The 23,191-nt window shown below is 42.3% G+C and overlaps 3 protein-coding genes across 3 annotated transcripts; 2 read left to right on the top strand and 1 right to left on the bottom strand.

The window, feature by feature from the left end:
- Nucleotides 1-1,782: 1,782 nt before the first annotated feature.
- On the top strand, nt 1,783-3,375 carry LOC108016963 (DNA damage-regulated autophagy modulator protein 1). Its single transcript, XM_017083900.4, has 4 exons — nt 1,783-1,985; nt 2,096-2,217; nt 2,358-2,745; nt 2,810-3,375. The coding sequence occupies exons 1-4, from the start codon at nt 1,921-1,923 to the stop codon at nt 2,973-2,975; spliced, it is 741 nt and encodes a 246-aa protein (XP_016939389.1). The 5' UTR covers nt 1,783-1,920; the 3' UTR covers nt 2,976-3,375.
- On the bottom strand, nt 3,249-5,408 carry LOC108016962 (cyclin-L1). The gene is made up of 3 exons (XM_017083899.4): nt 4,682-5,408; nt 3,807-4,619; nt 3,249-3,699 (listed from the first exon to the last, which is right to left on the bottom strand). Exons 1-3 carry the CDS (start codon nt 5,284-5,286, stop codon nt 3,420-3,422), a joined length of 1,698 nt encoding a protein of 565 aa, XP_016939388.1. The 5' UTR covers nt 5,287-5,408; the 3' UTR covers nt 3,249-3,419.
- Nucleotides 5,409-6,254: 846 nt separating this feature from the next.
- Unc-76 (fasciculation and elongation protein Unc-76) lies at nt 6,255-23,166 on the top strand. Its single transcript, XM_017083861.4, has 5 exons — nt 6,255-7,327; nt 20,099-20,577; nt 20,638-20,853; nt 20,923-21,012; nt 21,080-23,166. The coding sequence occupies exons 1-5, from the start codon at nt 6,759-6,761 to the stop codon at nt 21,160-21,162; spliced, it is 1,437 nt and encodes a 478-aa protein (XP_016939350.2). The 5' UTR covers nt 6,255-6,758; the 3' UTR covers nt 21,163-23,166.
- Nucleotides 23,167-23,191: the final 25 nt, after the last annotated feature.

The following is a 23,191-nucleotide window of genomic DNA, read 5'->3' as shown; positions in this document are numbered from 1 at the left end:
AACGGGATGGTGTGGGTGCAATCGAGTAAATATGGGGGGTCTAACCCTTTAAATTTTCAGGAGTTCCAAAAAACTAGTTTTCATATTTCAATATTTCAAAAATAGAGATGTTGGGAAATATTTTGCTAAAACTCAGAACTCAAGTGTACGTATGTTTAGGACAAAATATTTTAAAAATCTAGAAACCTAGACCTTTTTCCGAAAAATGATTGCCAAAATACGTAAATTTTATGGGTCGAAAAATAGGTACAAGGATTTTATATTTTTTCGGCCCAAAAAATTAGGTAAGAAGGCTTCTAGATTTTTTGGCGAAAAATAGGAAGCTAGCAGGAATTTAAAATAAAGAATTTTTCCTGAAAGTTGACCACATCTATCGAGGTTGACGGCTAATTTTTTAATCATTGACACCAGGCCAACAGAATCCGTAGCAGGTGGCTGCTGAGTTTTAACATTTTCTTACTGGAAAAGAACCGTTAGTTTAGTATAAGCAGACTAGAGATGGACAACCGCTTGATCGGCAACAAAGCTTCCACATATTTTCAAAAGGCACACCTCTAGTAAGGCCTTAAAAACAAATCGTTGGCCACCTACGAATTTTCCTGTTCGCCTGGTGTTTGAAATCGAAAAATCGCTAATTTACTTCAACAAATTTAAAGGATTCGTAACATATTTTCAGTCAAAATGCTGAGTTTATGGCTCTCAGACACCAGGCAAACAGAAAACTTAGCAAGTGGCAGCTGGTTGCTAAAACTAAACTTAAATAACTGTTCATTTTCAATATGGCGGCCCTTTCCATACTTCCCCACCCCCATCTGACCAATAGGAATCAATCATCATGGGAAACAACCGTTAGTTGAGAGCCAAGCACAGACTAGAGATGAGCAACCATGCCCGTGTCATGATTTTGTCACGAGCTTGTCACGATATGCAAGAAGTAACTGTTAAGTCCTATGTACTTGCGTAGGCCGTGACAAAGGGGAACGGTCACGAGGGCATCTCTAAATAAGCTCAAATTTAACTAATCAGCTGATCGATTCTCCACCTGCTAAACGTTTATGTTCGCCTGGTGTCTGAAATTAGGAAATCTACTACATTTCAACTGCCAGAAGACAATTTCGAGCCAAGAGAGCTCGTCAAAGTGCTCGATTTATCGACTCAGACACCAGGCAAACAGAAAACTTAGCAAGTGAAAGTTGGTAACTATATGTCAACTTATATTTTTCAAAATGGCTGCCCTTTCCATATTTCCCCTTCCCCTACCGACCAATAGCAATCATTCTCCTTAAAAATCAACCGTTACTTGAGAACCAAGCACAGACTAGAGATGAGCAGCCATGGCCGCATCACGAGTTTTTCACGAGCTTGTCACAAGTTTGTCACGATATGCACGAAATAACTGTTAAATCCTATGTATTTGCTTAGGCCGTGCCAAAGGGAAACAGTCACTAGGGCATCTCTAAATAAGCTCATTAAACTAATCAGCTGATCGTTTTCACGCCTGCTAAGCGTTTATGTTCGCCTGGTGTTTGAAATTTAAAAATCTACCAAATTTCATATGCCAGAAGACAATTTAAAGCGAAGAGAAAGTACCTTACACGTTGGTACTGGAAATTTGAAAACTGTAATAGGATTAAATTACACATGTCGGGGCCCATTTTTAAAAGGAAAACTAGACGCAAATAAAATATTTTTTTCACATATTTTTAATTTTATATACCAAATTATTCCAGGAATCCCCCCTTTGGCTATAAAATGCGGCTAGTTAGCTATAATCCGGCTGAACAAGCAGCACTGGCACAGAACCAAACATTTCGCTCCGTTGTTCGTTCGGTTTATTGCAGCGCAATTAAATAAGATACGTTTGTTGTGGCCAGTGCTTGCAGTGCATTGCCACCCACATCCACCGCAACCTTCGCCGCGATGTCACAGGTTTATCTGCTGCCGGTGGCCACATTCCTGATCTTCCAGGTGACCTTTATCGGCACGTAAGTACACAAGTGCGCAGTGGCTGTTGCTGGGCCACTATCTGAATCTGGTCGATGATTATCTGGACTGACCGACTGGACTGGCTCCTTCTCCCGTTCTCGCTCCGCAGATACATTTTCGCCGTGCTGGAGGGTCATGTGGTGCCCACGGTGCCCTACATCAGCGATGCAGCCACATACTCGCCCGAGAGCTGCGTGTTCGGACAGCTCATCAACATTGGCAGCGTGCTGTGTGAGTCCCCGGCATCTCGTGTCCCGTCTCCCCCGCCTCCCCATCTCCAGAGCTGGAGATTATGACTCAGCTCTGGCGATTAGACACGGCGCTAGTGTTAGTGTTGCAGTTTCTCTAACCGATTCGCTTGTGCTTTGCAGTGGGCATCACCATCTATGTGCGCTACCGCCAGGTGCTGCAGCTGTACGAGCACCATCCCGACCTGGACGCCTCGGTGCTGCGCCAGAACCGCCTGGCCCTGTGGTTCGGACTGATCTCCTGCCTGGGCATCAGCTTTGTGGGCAACTTCCAGGAGACGAACGTGCGGATTGTGCACTTCATTGGCGCCTTCTGCTGCTTCGGCTGCGGCACCTTGTACTTCTGGATGCAGGCGCTCATCTCGTATCTGATCTTCCCCATGTCGGGCACTCGCATTTACGCCCACCTGCGCCTGGCCATGTCGGTGGTCTGCACGATCCTGTTCATCCTGCTGGCGGTCACCGGCGTGATGTCGCACATCCTGTTCAAGGGCCAGAATCCGCGGAAGTGGTGGGTTCAAAATGATTGAACTCATATCTGGAATATACTTACATATCGGCTTTTCCCCCTTTAGGTATCCCTCGGACGGCGGCTGGTACTTCCACGTGGTCAGCTCGATCTCGGAGTGGATCATTGCCACCATTTTCAGCTTCTTCATCCTCTCCTTCACGCAGGAGTTCCGCGACGTGTCCTTGTCGCATCCCCCCATCGCCCTGATGTCCTATGCGACCACCATCTAGAGTTAAGCCAGCTAGTTGTAGAGATCTAGAGATCTTCGGCTGGACTAGCCAGCGATTCCTCTGCCAGCTTCAACATTTTATGTTTAATCCCTGGTGGCAAGAGCACGGGTCACGAAAGGACGTAGGATGCGCTTGTCCGGGATTGGGCACTGCGACCTCTCCGACTGCCTTCCCTCTCTGTTTGGTGCTCCTTCTCTGTCGGATTGCTGTGATATGTGCAAAGTGTTTCCCAAAGATTGGGTAGATCGGTGGTCCCAAACGGTAGACAGCTGCTTGATTGAGGAGTTATATTTATTGTTTACCCGAGTTCGTTTTTACAATATATATTAGAATTACTAAATCGAACTAATCGGTAGAAATATTCTGTAAATCTGTAAAATACAAAGCAATTAAATGAAAAGGAGTGTTTTGTTTTGTTTTGTTTGTTTCTTTGTTTGTCAATCCCTAGCGCTTGCGATCCCTGGAGCGATCGCCATCCCGATGCTTGTGGCCACCTCGGCTGCCGTGGTTCCCGCTTCCTCCTCCGCCACCGCCACCGCCTCCTCCTCCGCCTCTACCGTCTCCCCCGCCACCGCTGTTGCGATGCGAGGAGTAGCGACTGTGCTTGCTGGAATTCGAGCCGGAGTTGCGATACTTGTCACCATCACTTACATTGTTGCTGCTGCCGGCGTTCCCAGATCGGTCCTTCTTGGAGTAGTAGTCAGAGCGTTCTCGCGAGGATTTCCTATAAGGATTGGTAAATTATAATATGATACTAGGTTGGACTGTTGCTTAGATATATATATGTAGATATTGCTAGAACTAGCAGGAGTTAGCAAAATGGAAACCTACGTTTTCCTGTGCTTGCTGTGCGGCGAACTGGAGCGCGTGGGCGAACGCGAGTAGTGGCGCGACTTCTTCTTGTGTTTCGGCGGCGATCTAGAGCGCGAGCGGGAGGATCGGCTGCGGTGGGACTTCTTGGTGCGCTCGCGACTCGGCGACCTGGACCTTGGCGAGCGGGAGCGCGGTGTTCGCGACTGAGTGCGCGTCCTGGAGCGCGAACGCGACCTAGAATCCTTCTCCGGCGACTTCTCCGATGGCAAGGGCAGCGGAATCGCCCGCTGGATAAAGCCACCCCACGCATTGTGCGAGCCATTGTTGCGATCCACGGTGATCACAGCCGGCGGTGTGTTCGCCTCCTTTGTCTTGTTGCGCGCATCGATATACCGCTTCTTCAGCTCATCCACAGCGGCCTCAAGCTTCTCCACCACCGGCTTGGAGCGCGTGTACAGCTCCATCACACGGTAACAGATATCCGTGATGTCCGCCATCGGCACGCGGAAGATGCCGAACCACGGTGGACTACTGGGCAGCGGTATGTTCAGCTTGCGGGCACTCAGGTAGATGCAGGCACAGGCAATTGCCTCCGGCGTGTAGCGCATAAAAACGTCCGTCCTCAGCGAGTCGTTCATAAAGTTCCAGGAGAGCTGCATCAGCTTCTCGTGCTTCTCGTACTGCAGCACCTGCAGATACATCACGATCAGCTTGTGCGGATGCTTCACGTGCACGCAAAAGCCCAGTTCCTTGAGGACGCGTCGCTCGGCCTTGATTACCTGCATCTTAAGGTTAGTGTAGTATGGATCCAGCACCATGGGCGAGATTTCCCTGCAGGTGGGAAACGGAAAAGTTAGCTTAGTTTGTGTGGGATGGCCAGGGAAAGCACTTACTTTTGCGCCCGCACTTGCTTGATGTGGTGAAACACATTGATCACGTCCCGGATGCGACGCGGCGCCTCCTCGATCTTCGAGGCCAGGCACACGCAGCTCATCGCCACAGTCTCCATGTTGTGGCGCACGAAGCTCTTCGAGTAGAAGAAGCGCTGAAAGAGCACCTGACCGGTGGCCATGGCGACCTGCGGCAGGCGCAGCAGGATGCCCGCCGTCTGGATGAGCTCACAGCCGAGTATGCGCAGGTCCTTCTCCGTCTCGTGGTCCAGTCCATCCTGGCTGGATGGGGTCACATCGATCTTGTTCTCCGGAATAAGGCTGTTCTCCAGCGTCAGCACGATGCGATTGAAGAGGCGCGGATAGATCGGCTTGCTGGCGTCCGCCTGGGCCGCTGCCACGCCCCCGGCCGCATCACCGGACGCATCGCCCGCCCCCGGGGCCGCTGCACTGGTGCTGCCGCTGTTGTTGCTGTTGTTCGAGATGTTGACGCTGTTCGAGTGGAGCGATGTCACCGTGGTCAGCACATTGGTGATCGTCTCCACCGTCAGCGAGGTGGCTGTCACCGTCGTGTGGACCACAGCGGCGCCGGCCCCGCGGCTGGCCATTCGTGTCCGGAGTCCACGTTGCGCGATTCACTACGTGGAGCGTTTATTTTATGTTTTATTTGTTAACTTCGTTTTTTTTAACGCAGTTAAGCGATAACAGGAGGCGTGATTTGACATGGAATCGGTATCGGTATCGGTAGTGCTGCCACCTAGCTGGTTTCCACAATGCCCTAAACTAGTTGGTGGTGCGTGTCCAAATAATGGTTTGTGTCTTATTTATATGTTTAACAGTTTATTGATGGCGGTTTCAGTTTCGCTCTCCCTTTAACAGAAATGTTACGATTTAACATAGTGTTTTAACAGTTCAGTGAAATCGTCTAAGTGACGGTCATATTTTTATAACTTTGCAGAGAGTATAATGATTTCAGTCAGAGGTTTGCAACGCGGTAAAGGAGACGTATCCGACCCCATAAAGTATATATATTCTTGATCAGCATCACTAGATCAGTCGATCTAGTCATTTCCCTCTGTCCGTTTCTACGCAAACTAGTCTCTCAGTTTTAAAGCTATCGTGATGAAACTTTCCCAAAAGTCTTATTTATATTGCAGGTAGTATATAAGACAACTATATCCTATAGCTTTGTCATATTAACTTCCACTCTTGGGAATATAAATCTTTTAAGATTTCAGAATTACAATAAAACTTAAATCAAATCGGACGACTTCATCATTTAGCTGACATAGAAGCGATGGGGTAACTAATGTCAAAACATTACATAGGCTGTTATATTTCGTTTTCTGTAATTATCTTCAAATTTGTATAATTAGTTTAGTTTTCTAAAAATCGGGTAAGGGTGTAGAAACTTCGGCTTGCTTACGTTGCCTTCCTTTCTTGTTTTCAGTATTTTTGTGTTTAAACGTAAGCAAACGTAAGCAACCAACATCGATATTACCGATGTTTTGAAATTATCGATGTCATCGATGTTTACATCGATGTTTTTCCACCTCTACTCAGCCAGTCAATTTTTTTCAATTCAAGTTTTGAAAGAAAGCAAGAAAGCAGTGCTGTCGCTAAACAAACCTAAACAAAAAGATTATTATAAAAACAAAACATTAGCCGAGCCGCGATATAGTTGGTGTGATTTGTTTTTTTATGTTTGGTGTTCTTATTGTGCTCGTGAGCAGGTGACAAACAGACGGAAACAAGTGGTCCAAAGTGGTCCCATCAGTCCCATTGGAGGAGCTGCCCGAAATCGCAGTACTCCCGGAGTCCAGTTTTCCGGGGCACTTCCCCCGCCGAAAGCCCCGCTCAACCCCCAGAGCCCAGAAGCACCAGCCGTATATTAGGGGTTGCAAAATTTTTGCAGCCAGTTCGGAAAAGTCGAAGGAAACGGAAAATCGTGTGTGTTTGTTTTGAGGGGAAGGAAAAATAAGGGAAGCGCGCAAAAGAGCACTGCCCCCTTAGGAAAATCCAAGCGGAATCGGAAGGGGAATCCTCCGCCGAATCCTTGAGAGAATCCCTTTCGCGTGCCATGCGTGACCTCGGCACCAAAATGGCCGAGCTAAAATTCGAGGCTCCGTTGGCGAAGTTCGAGGAGACGGACGAGTGGGGAGGCTGCGACTTCATCTCGAACCAGAACGCCCTCAACGACACGCTCAACCTGAATCTGAAGGACTCCTCCTCCTCCTCCTCCGGCGGCAAGCCGGTTGCGGCCAAGCTGCGCCTCCTGGAGGATGCTGTGCGCGATGCTCACGTGAGCAAGAATGGAGGAGGCGGTGGCGGTGGCGGAGGAGCTGGCTCCATCAGCCCCAATTGCAATACGCTGCAGGGCGGCGGTTCGGTCATAGATCTCGGCCTGTCCGATGTGGGCCTGGTGCCAGGCGAGGGCTCCGGCTCGGGTTTGGATGGCCTGGAGAAGCGCTCCCTGGCCGCCGGTGATCATGTGGACAACTTCACGGAGACCTTTGGCGGCAGTCTGGAGGATCTGGTCAACACGTTCGACGAGAAGATAACCAAGTGCTTCGGCAACTACGAGGAGAACGTCGAGGAGTTGGCTCCGGTGCAGGTGCGCAGCCAGGAGGAGATCATGAATGAATGCCAGTGAGTTTACTAACCCATATGATACCCATGATTTGCTTATAAAGCAACTCATAATAGATTTAAAACAAGCTTATAGGGGAGGGAATCTGTCAAAATTAGGTTTCTAAAAATATATCATCAAACATATCAATTCAATACCATAATGGTGTCCTATATTAAGCAAGGGATGTATCAAATCTTGAAAAATATATTGGGTTTATACTAAATTTTGGCAGAGTTTTGTATATTTTGTAAGCCAAAACAATCTGACATAAGGATGCCGCATGCGACAATTCCAATCCTAGAGTTATGTAAAGTGCATTCCGCGATGTTTTGTGTTTTCGTGTCTATTGCGACGCTGCGGGTGGCAAGTGCGCATGCTCTAAACTCAGACCGCTACCCCGTAACCCCTGACCCCTGACCCCTACCCCTGACCACCCCTCTTAGCCGAGTGTTTCAGGCCCGGCGCCACATAACGACGTAATCCTGCCCAGAACGCGGAGGGTGGGTGTTGCTTTCTTGTTGGATCGATAAAAGTACCAGGAGTTTTCGCCGTTCGCTGTTTTCATCTGGTTTTTCGGCGACTGTTGCGCTTCGTACATAAATACATAAATACATATATGTATTTGTAGATGCAACGGAGGCAAAGGCACCCTGTAGTCAGTCGTAGTACCGCCTTCGTAGTAAGCCCCATTATAATCCACTGGTCCACTTATGTCGAGGAAGCGACAATTACACAAAGAGGGGGCCGCAGGGTGGGGGAAATAAATCATTTTATATCCAGTGGCCAGATAAACACTTTATGGGGCATTAGCCACCAGGGCAACTTGGGCGCCGAGAGGAGAGTTTAAGATAGTAGAGGGTGGGTGAAAGTTATGGGAGGCTGGAATGGAGGAGGGGCTAAAGGGTTCTTAAAGGCCGCTTCACTTTCCAGCTTTCAGAGATTCCGCAGTTGAATGCAAATTCAGCAAAAAAAAAAAACAATAATACTATATGGTTGTCATTCTTCCTCTTTTCCCTCGGCTGACATCAGCCATAAATTTGATAATCGCGTGCACACCCGCGATCCATGTGTATGAGTGTTTGTTTTTACGAGCGCAAATACTCACTCACATCCTGTGCAAATTAACAAACACAGTGGGCAATCGCTAAGGGATACCCTGGGATAAAGTATCTGGAATTTTACTTACGATTTTTACAATTTAACAATCGTATTAACCTAACCGATCTATCTGTTTCTTTAAAGAATTTTTATATCTATAATGAAAAACCCATCTAAAACCCATAATAAAGATTTCTAGTATTCCTTGTGCGCTGTACTGAAAAAGATCGGTACCCACATGTGTGTCCAAAATATTTAGAGGAATTCAGATACGATGATCGAAATTGCAGCTCCAAATTGTACCAACAGAATGAATAATCATTTATATACGTACATATTTGCCTGTAAATCAGAATGAATAACTCGTTGCCTTTGCCTTTGCTTCGTGATTCTTCTTTAACCTCTATGCAGATGCTGTGGCCCTCCCCCTTCCACTTTCCCATGCCCCCACCGCCTGGAAGGCTGGAAATGTGTAGAGATGACAAAACTCTGCAGCAGCGCAGTCAACCGAAGTCGTTCGCTCTGCTGCAGTTTGTCTTAATTGCGTTTTTTCATTTTACGAGTATTCATTGCCATCGCTCTCACCTTGCCCCCACTCTCTTTCCCTCTCTCTATCCCCCTATCCCCACCTTTCTCTGGCCCCCTCTCTCTTTCGCACCCACACGAGTGCATCTTGTGCTGCCGAACTAACTGTCACTGCCTTTGTTCTCCTTCTTTCCCTTTGTAATCAAGGGGTATCAAGGGTGTTTTGGACTAAAAGATGCTTGGTTTTAATTTTAAAAAAAGTCCTAATGTTTTTTTTACTCCTCAACGATATCTGAATATTTTCAAAGAAAAAATCAAAAAATCAAATTGATTCAGCACTTCTGTGCTGTTTTGGCGCTACAAACATCCATTTATAGATCTAACTGTTGTTTGGTTTTAGATATTCTATTATTCTTAAGACCTTTCGAAATAAAACTGATTTTTTTTTACCATCCTATTACCAGCAAGCCAATGTGACCTTTAAATCTCCTTTATCCCCATTCCCCCGATCTCAACGATAAATAAGGGATATCGATTGGTCTAACCCAGATGCTGTATGCTAATGGTTTGTTCTTGTGTTTCGGGGCGTTAAACGCAGTTGCGACGCCAACGCCTGCTGTCAATATTTACCTTATTTAATAATGGTTCAGTGGAAATTGTGCTGAGTGAGTTTTCCGAGGCCGAAGGTCGCTCTATTGTTCCAGTCCAGTCCCTATCCTGGGAACTATATATATGTGGCACTTGCATACATACTAAATCCATTGGCCAAGTTCTCAACTGCATTCCGCTCTGATTAGTGGCAGTTGCTCCAAGGACGAAGTTCCCTTCGAGCGGAAAGTTGAGTCAACATGGAAAAGCTTTTGGCAGCGGGACAAGATGAAGAAACCCAGACTCTTATAAAACAAGAATGGGAAAGAGAAAAGTTAATTGGAAAATATATAGTTTAGATTCTAGACTTTTTTTCATACGTTATCTTTTAAAATAAAAAAGGATACATATCCATTCATGGTTATAGATCCATACCCCTCTATAGAGGGTATAATCCGTACTACGTAGTACAGGCACGATTCGTAATCGTAATCGAGCTGACCATATGCCAAGTACGACTGGGGCTTATGGCACATATAAAATCCGCTCCATATGGCCAGCATTCTTCCGGTTCGGTTCGTTTCAGTTCGGTTTCTTTTCTTTCTTTCGGCCGAAACACGCGACATGGGCCGAAAAGGTGCCGATGGAGACTTTTTGCTCATAATTGAATTGTTGCTGGCGACCCACTTTTGCGGCCAAGTCCCCAAGACCTCAATCGATTCCCGTTTCGGGCCAGGGTTCAATGTCCTGCATCCTGGGTGCACAACTTGCATCTGCCCTCTGTCGTATTAAATAATCTCCATTCCTTAGCTAAATTCGGAGATAGTGAATATCGTGTATAGCTTGCCTAAGATTTCAAGTCTCTTTTTATTTTGGGAACCCTCATAGTATGGTCTTTAAGTTGTACAAAGAAATTAACTAACATTGTTTAGTTTTAATAAAACTCTTAATGATTAGTTTAGATATATACAAAATATGAAATATTTAAATTATGCACATCATCTTAAAACTTCATCTGTCTATCGCATATTACCCAACAGCGATCATCTTTTTCTTTAATGCATTTCCCAAGTTGATCATAAGCATTATTGCCTGTGCAGCGAAAAAAACTCGTTCGCAACCATTTAAGGCAAATGCCAACAGCTGCTTCGTTTTTTATGGACAGCTCGCTTTATCAGGGGGGGCTGTTGATCAAGGTGGACACACAGAGGAAGTGGGGCTTTTAGCGATCTACAGTCCGGTCTATTAGAGCATTCGTTTATTAATTGACCACACGCAATGGTAATGGTGGCATCTCTACACTCGAGATCTTACATCAGCAAATTCATTTGGCTGCAGACAAACAAATGCCGAAGCGTTGATTGCTCTTAATTGGTAAATGGTATAAGTGTATAGTATTCGGTATTTGGTTGGGGAACCTGTTGACTGTTTTGCGGCCTTCTACGACTTTGAAATCAGTGCCAAGATCGCAATGCGCTTAAGGAGGTCCAGAAGCAGCAGAACATTTAAGAGTTCTTTTGAGTTTTAGTTCTAATATATCTTTATTTCTACACAGAAAGAATTATTCAAGTACACTGTTCTTGAATTGAGAACATTTGTTCTTGAAACCCTGTAAGGACATTTTGGTATCAATTTTCTCAATATTAGAACGTAATGGTGAGAAGAGAAAGGTTAAGTTGAGTTTATTTATCAACTTTTTGATAAGTAAACACTAATGACTGGACTAATAGTTTATTTGTTGAGATACACAATGTTAATACCGCCATTTCAACTTGGTTTAAGCAAAATAAAAATATTATCAACTTTAAAAATGTCGTTCTGTTTTTAAGAACATCTTCAACTCAGATGAGAACGTCAGAATTTGTTCTGTGTATTTATTTAGACAATTTAAATTCGATTCCCACCAGTTAAATGCAATGTACCTCACAACAAAGTCGGTCATAAATTATTCATTTGAGTTCATTGACTGGTAATGACAGTATTAGCCAAGGACTTGCTTTGGGTTAGCCGAAACCCAAGCTCTGATCGGACTTTCTTCAAAGTCGAGGGCAGCCACTGAACTGCATGGTAATCAATTAATAAGGGGTCGCTGCTATAAATAATCAGAAGTGTCTTCGGCGGGGGATGTTCGACTGGGGGTTGGTTAACAGGACACGGCCTAGCGGGCAAAAAACCCGCCCTCTGACATAAGTGGCGAATAAAAACAATAATAAAACTTTTACACTGAAGAAAAACATATATAATGAAAGTTATAATAATGGTTAAAAGTGAAGAACCTATCATATCTGGTGCTATAATAGTTATGTATACAGTAGGAATAAAGGGACATTTCCAATTTAAATCGATACTATCTTTGCATTGCTTATATATTTGACATGAAATGTGCATATTTCCTATGACAAAATTGTAGTGACTGAGTTCTGATTTCTCTCCGTGTGGCCTTTGCGACAGGAATACTAGTCGGGTAGTTCCGTATCCGTATCCGCTGGATGAGTCATGCCGACAACGTGTCGTATGCGTGTTTTGCGAGAAGGAGTGAGATGGCGCTGAATACTTATCAATTTGAATGCATTAAAGCGGGCAAAAGGAACTGAGGGGTGGCCAAGGGAGGTGGGGGGATTGCATGAGTGCCATTTCCTGGCCGCAACGACTTTTCGGACCCGGCCCATAGGGGTTGGCTGCAATCTAAAGCCTAAAGCCAGGGGGCCAAAGGACGTTAACCTTTTGGGCATTGTTTGCGAGGCGTCGCCCGGGGACACAGCACAGGCCATCTACTAGTCACACAAACTATATATATATATATGTATTATACACCCAAAACTCGAAAATACACCCCATTCCGAATGCTAATTGCCCAACCTAACCTCACTCAATTTGCCAAGGAGAAAGGATAACTGTTTTTGGGGCGCCATTCGAATATTAGAAATGTCTGGCTGCCATCGAAGAGATATGTATATATCTATCTGTATCGGATGACTAATACAGCACAAGCTCAGAAACGGAGCAGGAGTCTTTGCCTGCGGCAATATTACATCATCAACAAAATAAGAGGGCAAACAAACAAACAAAACGAAGAGCAACAAAAAAATAACATTTGAAATACAGTCAAGGACAAAGCCTGGGAGAAAAGAGAGAACAATTTAGGGCCAAAACTGGGGGTAAAAGAGAGTTAAGTACGGGCATTGTATAATTGAGCTGAGCCCTTGCCGTGGAATCTGAATCTTCTTTGTATCTGCAACTGCATCGGCATCTGCATCTGGCATTGAATCGCAGGAGTGGGAAGTGGATATGGGGCTCCAAGGATGAGCCAAGGATGCTTCAACGGAGGATCCGCCAACAGACGACTCATAACAGTCCTTGAATTGAAAAAACAACAAAGCCTGTCGCCTGCGGGGGCGACTGTCTGCTCGTTTGAATAACTCTTTTGCATAACGTGCTTACTTAACTGGCTGACATCTCGGCCAAGTTACGCATTACTTAGGAAGGAAAAATGAAGAAAAACCCGGGGAAACCGGACTTTGTTTAGCAATGTAACACTTTATTATCAGGATTTTAATGAAACCTACCATTATACTACCAAATAACTATGCATAACTGAGCTTTTTGTGCTTTTTTCGATCAACTTTCTTTTCCAATTTGAGATCCTAAGTGAGCCGCCCATATAGTCTTCTTCTGTCTTCTGATTTATTATCAAGATTGGATTAAAATCTACCATTATCTTAAAAATTAACTTTGCTGATATGATATTACCTTAAAGCTAAACCAACTTACGGATTCTTCTGCTATTTTCGGCCAACGTTTTTCTTGAGACCGTATGAGAGCCCCCAATCTAGTAATCAGTAAGCTGATTCTCCTGAATTATTATCAGGATTGGATTAAAGCCACCTTATGTTAAGAATTAACTTTGCTGATATGATATTACCTTAAATTGGAGCCGACTGACTGACTTTTGTGCTATTTTCGACCAATCTTTCTTCTTCGGAATTGAGATCGTATGTGAGCCCCCCTCCCCAATCGAGTCTTCACAGTAAGCTGATTCTTCGCGGTCGTTGCTTCTTCTCTACTATGCTACATGTATAATAGTATACCTGAAAGATATGTGTGCTATGGGTTTTTGTTTTGTTTGCATTTTTGCTGTTATTTGTTTATGGGCCTCATAACTGGAAACATTTTCTTCTGCGGTTTCGGACGCTGTTAGATTACCATGGAGAATGCAAACCGAAACCGAAGCCATAGATATCGCCCAGTTTCTCACTCTTTCGTGGCTCTCTCGCGCGTTTTGTTAATGTTAATGGCCTACTTATACAAATTAATTATAAATTGATTTTGCCCAGGCACGCAACACAAACAAAATGGCAAATCCCCGCTTTAAAGTGTGAATTTTTCATTTTAAATTGTTTTGTTTACGCAAAAAAAAAATTATTAACAGATCAGATGATGGTATCAAATAATAAAGATATTGCTGTTATTACTACCAAACTTGTAAGCTCACTTTAATATAATGCAATATATATTTCATATATAGTTTTTGACTGATTTTCGAGCTGTGTAGCCTTGAAACCAAATCGAAAGCAACTCCCCCAGCTCTTTTGCTATTGTCACCGATGTCATTTCTCGTGTCCCCGATTTGGACTCCCCATCCTATTCCATCCTCTCCACTCCTCTGTGTTTCGTCCATTAACACACACCTCGATTTGAATTCGGATCGACTATATAGGCTATGTGGCTCCTGTGCCAACGCAAAGTGTGAACGGCCTAAAATTAGAAACACTTTGAAGTGTGTGCAATACATGATTTTTTTTCTTATTTTAGTTTTTACACTCTCCAAGTGTGTGTTTTAGTTTGTGGTGACATTTTTCTATCCATGTATTGGCTGTCGCAGCAAATATCGACACATGAGTTCAAAAAAATAACAGCGCAGAGTGTGGGAAAAAAGCTTACAAACGGCAATGGATTATAATAACTACAATAATATAAAATCAAGGTTTTGATTTAATGTTTTGTTTTCTTTGAGAATGACTTTTTATGACTTTCTTAACATTGGGTTATATTACTTTGGCCATAAATTAAGCACCATAGGGCCACTCTGGGTTTTCCAAGGGACGGGGAAAAGGTAAAGGCAAAAAGCGAAAACTTTCACACTCCGCACAATGAACTAGGTAAGACAACAAACCGAAAAAAGCTAACACCCCAAAATCTAACCGATTTAACCGTCTCAGTTCCCCCTTGGGAAAAATAATTAATACAGAAATGGCTAGTTAATGTTATGTAAAAAAAAAACATTTCAACTCGGTGTGAATGATACTCTATATAAATTCATTCATGTGAACTTGGATGTGATTTACAAACACAATCTTTCTTTATATCTGTTTGCTACGTACCTAAAATATTTCTGAAAAACATAATCCCTCTCGAAAGAAAAGTTTTTTATTTTGCTGTTGTATTCTATGATACGTATAAAAAATAATATTAAAGTAATAAAGTAATGGATTCCCATTTGGAGGGTATCAAGTAGTTTCAAGTGGTCTTGTCTGGCAACTGCAAGTTGCCGAAAATTAAGAGTGCGATTGTTGAGCTCGTTGTGGTTGAGTGAAAATACGTGTGAACGAACCTTAAAATGCAAAACAACAAACTGAAGACAACAATAGCCGTCGAAACAAACATTTGAAATTGTAAAACAGCCTGAGAAACCTGATAGGACACCTCCGTCCCTCAGTTTTATATGCATTTTCTTCTACCAAAATAGTGTTGGTATAGTATCTCATTGAATTTCTGAACAACTGAATTTCTTAAGACCAAAACAAACCCAGCTTTAAATTTATTTCTTCTTTCTTGTTTATGGTTCACAATGACCTGGTAACTTACTTTTACAAATTCAATTTATCATTCAGAAATTAGTACCACTTTTGTTTCGAAAATCCGTCAATCCCAATTTATTACGTATGTTAAGATTAAGCTGGAAAAACGAATTATAAACGTTTCGTGCTATCACCTTTTTTAGAATCTTTAGGCTAAGGCTTGGGGGCCTTTATAAAGGCATCTTCGTTACTCATTACACATATTTTCCCATTTCCCTTTGAAGGCCCGAGAAATACCTCCAAACGTATTAGAAAGTTATTTCTTCGTTTTTCGTGGCGAATAGAGCCACAAAAAAATTCATTTCCTATGAAATTCCAATTTGGGGGAAGTCAAAACAGATATACGAAAATGCCAAGCACAATTATCTTGAAAATACAAAAAAAAAAAAAGAAAGAAAAAACAGTCAACACACCGTGGGCGAAATGAAGCCAATTGAGTAAAAATAAAAAGTGGGGGGTACGACAGTGGGACACTTGGACAGTTTGACTGATCGTCATCATCTTCATCATTACCACCACCACAAACCATCATCATCATCATGGACGTCATCATGATCGAATGGCCAATTTGTGCGACGCTGATTCATCTCCCGGAGACACAAATTTATTTGGTTATCTAAGTACACACAATTAAAATCCATTAAAATATTTCCATTTCCATCATAAATTTTCATCAACTTGAATTTGTGGTTTTATTTCATTGCTTTTACCCTAAGCAAGTGGATATTATAACTTTTTAAACAATATTGAAGTCTTTAAAAGGCAAACTTTAATTTTAAAATAATACTTGAATTTCTAAAGACAAAGATGACAAAAACATTTTCCTATTCTATTTACTAAGAGTATTTTAACCTTCGGTTCTGCCCCACCCCATTTTCGTTATTAAATATGATGTTTGTTTTGTCCAAATGATGAGCTCATGTTTCGTGGGGCGTTTTTCGAGACTAAAACTGCTAATTGTCGGACATGTGAACATGTGGCACCATTCATATTTGACTGCCTATCGTTTGGATGTGCCACGCCTCGAACTATCGGGTCAGGGTCACCGCTCCCCCGAAAGATAAGACCCCCCAAAAAGCGAAAGCGCTCCCGAAAAGAGTTTGAATTGTGATAAGTGGTCAGGGTGTAGATCCCATCTTCATAACATATGAGGCCCGTTATTATAATTGCCTGTGCACTAATTGGCCAAGTCGATGATGGAAATTTGTGGAATGCCAAGTTGGGGGGCACGGAATGGGGGCAGCAGCCAAAGTCAGGGAGTTGGGGCCGCAATCTGAATTGGTTGTCAGCGATAAGGAAATGAGTTGTGCAGAGATGAAGGCCCCAGAAGAACAAGAAGATGGGCAGACAGAAGCGTAGGGAAACTTAAGGAAGTTCTTAATAAAGGGAAATATTACAGTTGATAGTTAACTAAAAATGCCAGAAGAACACAAAAATGGTCTTAAGTGTCCCAATTCATTTTTGAAATAAATAAAACACGGTCATACATCATTAGTTCTGGACCCCCAGATAATGCCTACTCATCCGCTGTGACCCAAATTTTGTGACTCGACGACTGCCAACAGCACAAATTGTGATGTGTCAATTTTAGTGCGTATGAATCCACTTGATACCCGAGAGTCCACATTTCCGAGTTAGATTAGCCGGGTACGGGTACGGGTACGGGTTCGAGACCGAGTCCGAAACGAAAGAGTTGTCCGTCCGGCGGAGTGAGTGCTCCGTAATTAGTGTGCTTTGATGGCAGTTTAAATATTCATTCGTAATCTGTCCGCCTCTTCTTCTCCGCCGACCAACATCATTGTGTGCTCCAAAAGTGTTGCCCACATCACAGACACGTAGGGTATTCAATGGAACACGTATGCATATACATATATATGTGCTCAAATATACATATATAAATTATATAGCGGCCTCGACACATACCGAACTGAGATACAGCCCCTGCACTAGACAAATTCACATATTTGCCAGTGTGGCTGTGCACTACAGTGCGTATCAACAGAGCTGGGCCAGCTACTATATTTCAGACTAGAAAATTCTACATTTTAATAATATAATCTAAAATGCAATGTTCTAATATAATATGTTTTAAATTCAGTTGAGGAGTTGAGTAGAATCACTGCAATGAAAGGTCTAAGAGGTCAAGATCCACTTAGAAAAAACAGCTCTCAAAACCGAACTGCCATTCTTAAAAGTGAGTCAAGATCGATTCAAAATCAACTTTACGTAGTCAATAATTATGTGTTCTTGGTTTGCGAGACTTCTTTAGACTCGAGAAATAACATTGAGACTACTTTTAACTATATTTCAAAACCGATTAACATTTAAAAAATTTAAGATCATTTTCGTCTTGATTTCAAGAACGTTTCTTTTCGAATTAGTGAAAACATGGATTCTCTTTCCTGCTTTTTCCTTTCTTCTCTCAATTTTTCTAGGTATACAGCCAAATTCAGTTCCAGACAAACGTGTAAAAATGTTTTTTCTTGAAAATTTCGTCTTCAAGTTTGTAAACTCATGTGTCATGCTTAAAGTGTGTTATGAAACGCACTGTTTGTACGAATATATATTCGTTTACCTGACGCAGGTCCCCTCTTGAAGCCCCTGGGCACATAATCATCCCAGTAATCAGCACCCCCCGCGTGTTGTCACGAACAATTTATGCGCTCTGCTTGTTTCGCACATTTCTCATCTCTTCTGCTTTTATTTTCCATTCCACTTGCCTTTGTTTTTCTTTTAGCATCTGTTTTTATTTCTAGTGTATTATTTGTCTGTTGTTATTTTGCAAGATTTGCAAATGCATCAGCATTCCTCACCCATGCATCGCTGTATTTTTATTTGTTGCATATTTATACTTTGTAGATTTAAGCATAAAATTCCAGTGAAAAATCGAATTTGTATTCGGTTTTTTTATTCTTCGTTGGGATGGGCCCATAAAAATGTTGGGCCGAAATTTAAAAATAAATTTCCATTGTTGTCATAAAAAATATTTGTTCTTTTCGTGAAAAATGGAATGACGTACGGAAGTTCGTTTGTCTAAAAGGGTGGGCTATATGTATGGTATGGTATTGGGGTCACTATAAAAATGAAGAATAAAATAGGTACGAATTTCAACGACTTCTTGTCACACAATTTTAAATTGATTTGTCTATTGTTAATGGCCTCATTACTTAAATATCGACTGATTGGATTTATTAAACATACAATTTTATGATATTTATATTCAGTTAGTCGAATTAAGTGTTTCGACCTATTGGACCTATCATTTACCTCATAAAAGCCAATAACACAATTATAGCCTGAATGCTCTTTGGTCGGATTTCCCATCAGGTAGTCATTTACCAAATCCACTCAGCTTTTCTAACCCCCCCAATAAATCCCCCCATTTGAAGTGACTCATCTTCAACTAATCAACAAAGTGCAGTCAATTGCCTGGCAATGTAGAGCATGAATAATTATGGGGTAAATCCACTGAGAAGTCGGTCGGAAATCGGTGGGCAAACTGGGAGCCGAGGGGCAATTAAATGATTGGCAATGATCATGAAATTTGATAGCAAATGTGCCAGCAAACTCGAGACAGACAAACTGTCTGACTGACAAACTCTTCTGTATCTGCAATACATGTGGGCTCATTGCCAAAGGCCAAGGGAATTGAATGGGTGTAGGGGTAAAGACTACAGTGAAATATCTATAAAATGAACAATTGATGGTTGGGCAGAAAGGAATGGAACACCTACAGTTGTCTGCTTTTTATTATACCAGTTGAAAAAATTGCATTGTCAAAATGCTTCACATAGGTGAGTTTGGTTTCCCAGTAATGTAAGCTCCCTTATTAAAAAAAATTGTTTAGTTTTGGTATGGCATTTATCTGTTCTAATGAACCGATTTTGTTCACCATGGGTTCATTTAACTAGTAAAATAAGTCTCTTCAACTTTTTCATACACGCTATAGAGTTTCGGTAGGGTGTCAGATCTTTGGTTAGTTGGAAAAATGCAACATAAATTATTGTTGCTTTTGAAGAAAAACTGAAAGTTGCAGTTATCGAAGTACGACTTTATGTTTATACGTAACTTCCCCATTGGCATTAGTCTCCATAATTCGAGATGCAACTGCAACTGCACTGCATCTGCCTCATTATCTTCGGAAACGATGTGCATGATTGCCAGAGAGGCGATTTGTCAGTTGCTTAGGCCCCCCTTAAAAAAACTTAAAAAAAGAAAGAAAAGCGAGCAGCACTTGGCAGTTTATTGTGCCAGTTCTTTCCCACACTCGCCTGCCCAATAAAGTGTGTAAGCTCTCGAGTTTTGTGGGTGGCGACAAGTACATGGAACATTTGTCGGCCCAAATGAGCATTTTGCGCGGTACGGGGCTGGGAAGAAAATCCGGAAAATGTGTGGCAAAGAGGTGCCAAGAACTGTGAAAAGAATGGCAGGATGATGAAAGGAAAAAAAAACTCATTACTGGCTGCCAAGGCACTCCAATAAATGGCGTTTCTTTCGCCTGCCATGTAAATCTTGAAGATGGCCCTGAGCTCTACGATTTACAAAATGGGTTTTCTTGTCAGAAAATTCGGTTGAAATTTTAGATTTTAAGCGGTTACACATTTATCAACTCTTAGGAATCAAAGTGGATTCATTTTAGCTTATAATTTTTAAATCTATTCTAAATACAGTTAATTTAAACAAGTATCAATCATGACTTTCCTATTTTATTTTCCCCAGAATGTGGTGGACCATCACTGGCAATTTCGGCAACATTCTGCCCATCGACTGGTCCAAGTCGTACACCCGTCAGATGCACATGCCCACCCTGAATCTGGGCCAGAACCACACAAAGCAGCAGCAGCAGATGCGCAACCAGCAGCAGCAGCTGCAAAGCCAGAGCCAGCAGGCGTATCCACACAGCAACGGTTCGGGATCTGGAGGATCCGGGCTGGATGCCCAGACTCCGGGCGATGAGTTCAACGATTTGGCCAGCGAGGACGAGGCGGTGGCCAACGACCTAGACATGCACGCCCTGATCCTCAACGGATTGAATGGGGATCTGGACGATCAGCCGATCAAGACGGTGGAGGAGGTGATCAAGGAGATCGACGACATCATGGACGAGGCCGAGAGCCCACTGGACGAGCCGGATAACTGCGATTCGGAGGTCATCGAGAAGGCGCGAGAGGTCCTGGGAGCGCCCCTCTATGCGGAAAGTAAGCATGCGAGCTACAATATCCATAATTATTCATAATTATAATAAAAATCTTCCCCAGAACTGCAATATCTGACCACGACACAGCTGAATGAATTGTACATGGAGATGGAGGTGCTGATCCAGGAGCTGAGCGAGACCCTCATCAACGAGCTGGCCCTGCGCGACGAGCTGGAGTTCGAGAAGGAGCTGAAGAACTCCTTCATCTCGCTGCTCCTGGCTGTCCAGAACAAGCGGCGGCAATACCATGTGGAGAAGAAGCGCGGCAAGTTCCAGGGTGAGTTTCGACCAGCTTTCATAACTTTATGTATAATATTGAATATCGAATAACATACACCCCCTGCAGGTCCCGAACCCAAGTACTTGACCACTGTCATTCCGTATCACCTGGAGAACGGCACGCCCAACAACCAGTCCCTACAGGTCCTGATCAAGAGTAAGTATCTTGGCCCTAACCTAATTGACTATTGTATAGGTCTCTCTAACCTGTAATTCCCTTTCAGTTCTCAAGGCCATCAACGAGGACAGCCCGACAGTTCCGGCCCTCCTCACGGACTACATCCTGAAGGTTCTTTGCCCCACATAAGCGCCATAAGCGCAACTGCAGTTGCCGAGGAGCAGGAACCCCAGCTATCGCTCTATCTCTCTGTCTGTGTTTATACAATTATGCCGTACATCTATATACAAGTTGCATATACACACACACACACACACACACACACATAATTTAATAATTAGTTTGTACTTTAAATTATTGTTTAAATACTGGGGCAAAGCGCATTTGTTTGCCTTGAGACGAAGAAGATTTCCACATGAAGAGGAGTACGCCTGGGAATCTCTAGTGATGCGAGGAACATTTCTTTGAGTGTCTTTTGTCAGGCATCCAAATTGGAATTTTCCCCATCATCAAAGTCCCTTCTTTGGCCGTTACCCGATAGAACAAACAAAAATATGCAACAAAATATACATGTAATACATATATAGACACTTATATATATATATATAACTAACGAAATATTTACGGAGAGAGCGCGCTATAAGGAATTAGCCAGTCCTCCCCATGGCAATAATACTCACTGCTCCGTCGCCTCTTTTTCTCCCAATAACGTCGAAGAAGATATTTATACTAAAGATCATTATTCGTATTGTTATAGAGCTGACTCCAACTAAGCTTACAAAATATACTGATATGATAAATGCATCCGAGGCCAGTTGCAAGTCTCCCCGCAACCGACAAAGCTTCAAATAATCCATCTATATGTGTAATATCCAAATCGCAAACCGTATACCGCTTGCATTTTGTTCGCCCAGCTTTCTGCAATCGAACGATCGGGCTTATCTGTGTGTTCGGCAGCCAATCCAATCCAATCCAATCCCTAGTTTGTACAATAAGTAACATGTATGTAATATATAACTTGATTGTAAGAGGTGTATGGCCTGTATATGTCCCTGTCCCTGGAAAATCCGCCGTTTCCAAATGTGTTCTGAGTGCAATTTATATCATTTGAGAGGGGCATCAGAATCAGAATCAGTTGAAGTAATTGTTTTCGCTTCGCTTTAAGTTTTACTATACCTAATTTACTCATTTTTATTGTTTTTACGAGGCCATAAAATGCGTTCTGTTTTGTTCAAAACAATTGTTTAATGTAAATGAAGGAAACACAAATTTAATTTTAATTTGCATAGAAAACGCTGTGTTATTTACTTTTACCAAACAAGCATATATAATAACTATTAAAATAAAAGAAAAAAAATAGCTAAAAATCAGTCAGGCGCACAGTGCTCTTCTTTTTATTATGATTACCAATAAAAAAATATATCTTTTTTCTTTACCTTTTAAGCTACCAGTCACACTAACAAAGCAAACTTAAAACAATAAGCGATTAAGGAGGAATAAAAGTATAAAACATACATATAAAGTTGCGTCAAGTCCAAAAAGAATCACACTTATATCATGTTTCACATCTCACAAGACAAAAACTAAAGGAAATGGAGCTGAGAAAGCAAAAAAGATCGAAAGTTAGAAATTTCGAAATTTCCAGCCCATTTAATCGGCTCTTCAAGTAGAAGGATAATTGAATCACATCTAATGCAAATCTTAGGTACCTTTGTTAGTAAACGATATGCAAGACATACATACCCTGAAATTGAAAACCTATATAAAAGACAACACACACAAGTGAAACTGCATAAATGTTTACGACTCCATATACAAAATATAAATGTATATCAAATACGGTCGCGCTTTATAAATCAAATGAAAACGTATTTACTGAAACGCAAAACTTTAAATGGAATATGACTTTTTTAGGTCTCTGCAAAGTAAACAAAGAAAAACAAAAAACAAAGGCTATATAAATCATATAATATGATACAAAATTAAGAAGGAATCCCTTAACTGTACGTGTATTTGTAAATTATTTGAAGAGTCCATGTTAAAGTCGAATGAAAAACAAATAAATGACAGCCTAGAATGGAAATTATATTTATTTGATAAATTAGTAAAAGGAGAACACAAAATACATAGTTCTATGTACAATGGACAAACCAAAAAACTTTTAAATTGCTTGAATAAAAAGAAGAAAAACTATGAGCTGGTAGTTGGTATTTGGGTT

The sequence above is a fragment of the Drosophila suzukii genome, chromosome X (genome assembly GCF_043229965.1).
Source record: "Drosophila suzukii chromosome X, CBGP_Dsuzu_IsoJpt1.0, whole genome shotgun sequence".
NCBI lineage: Eukaryota > Metazoa > Arthropoda > Insecta > Diptera > Drosophilidae > Drosophila > Drosophila suzukii.
Note: the sequence above shows the minus strand (reverse complement) of the source record. Positions and strands in the feature narration are given on the sequence as shown.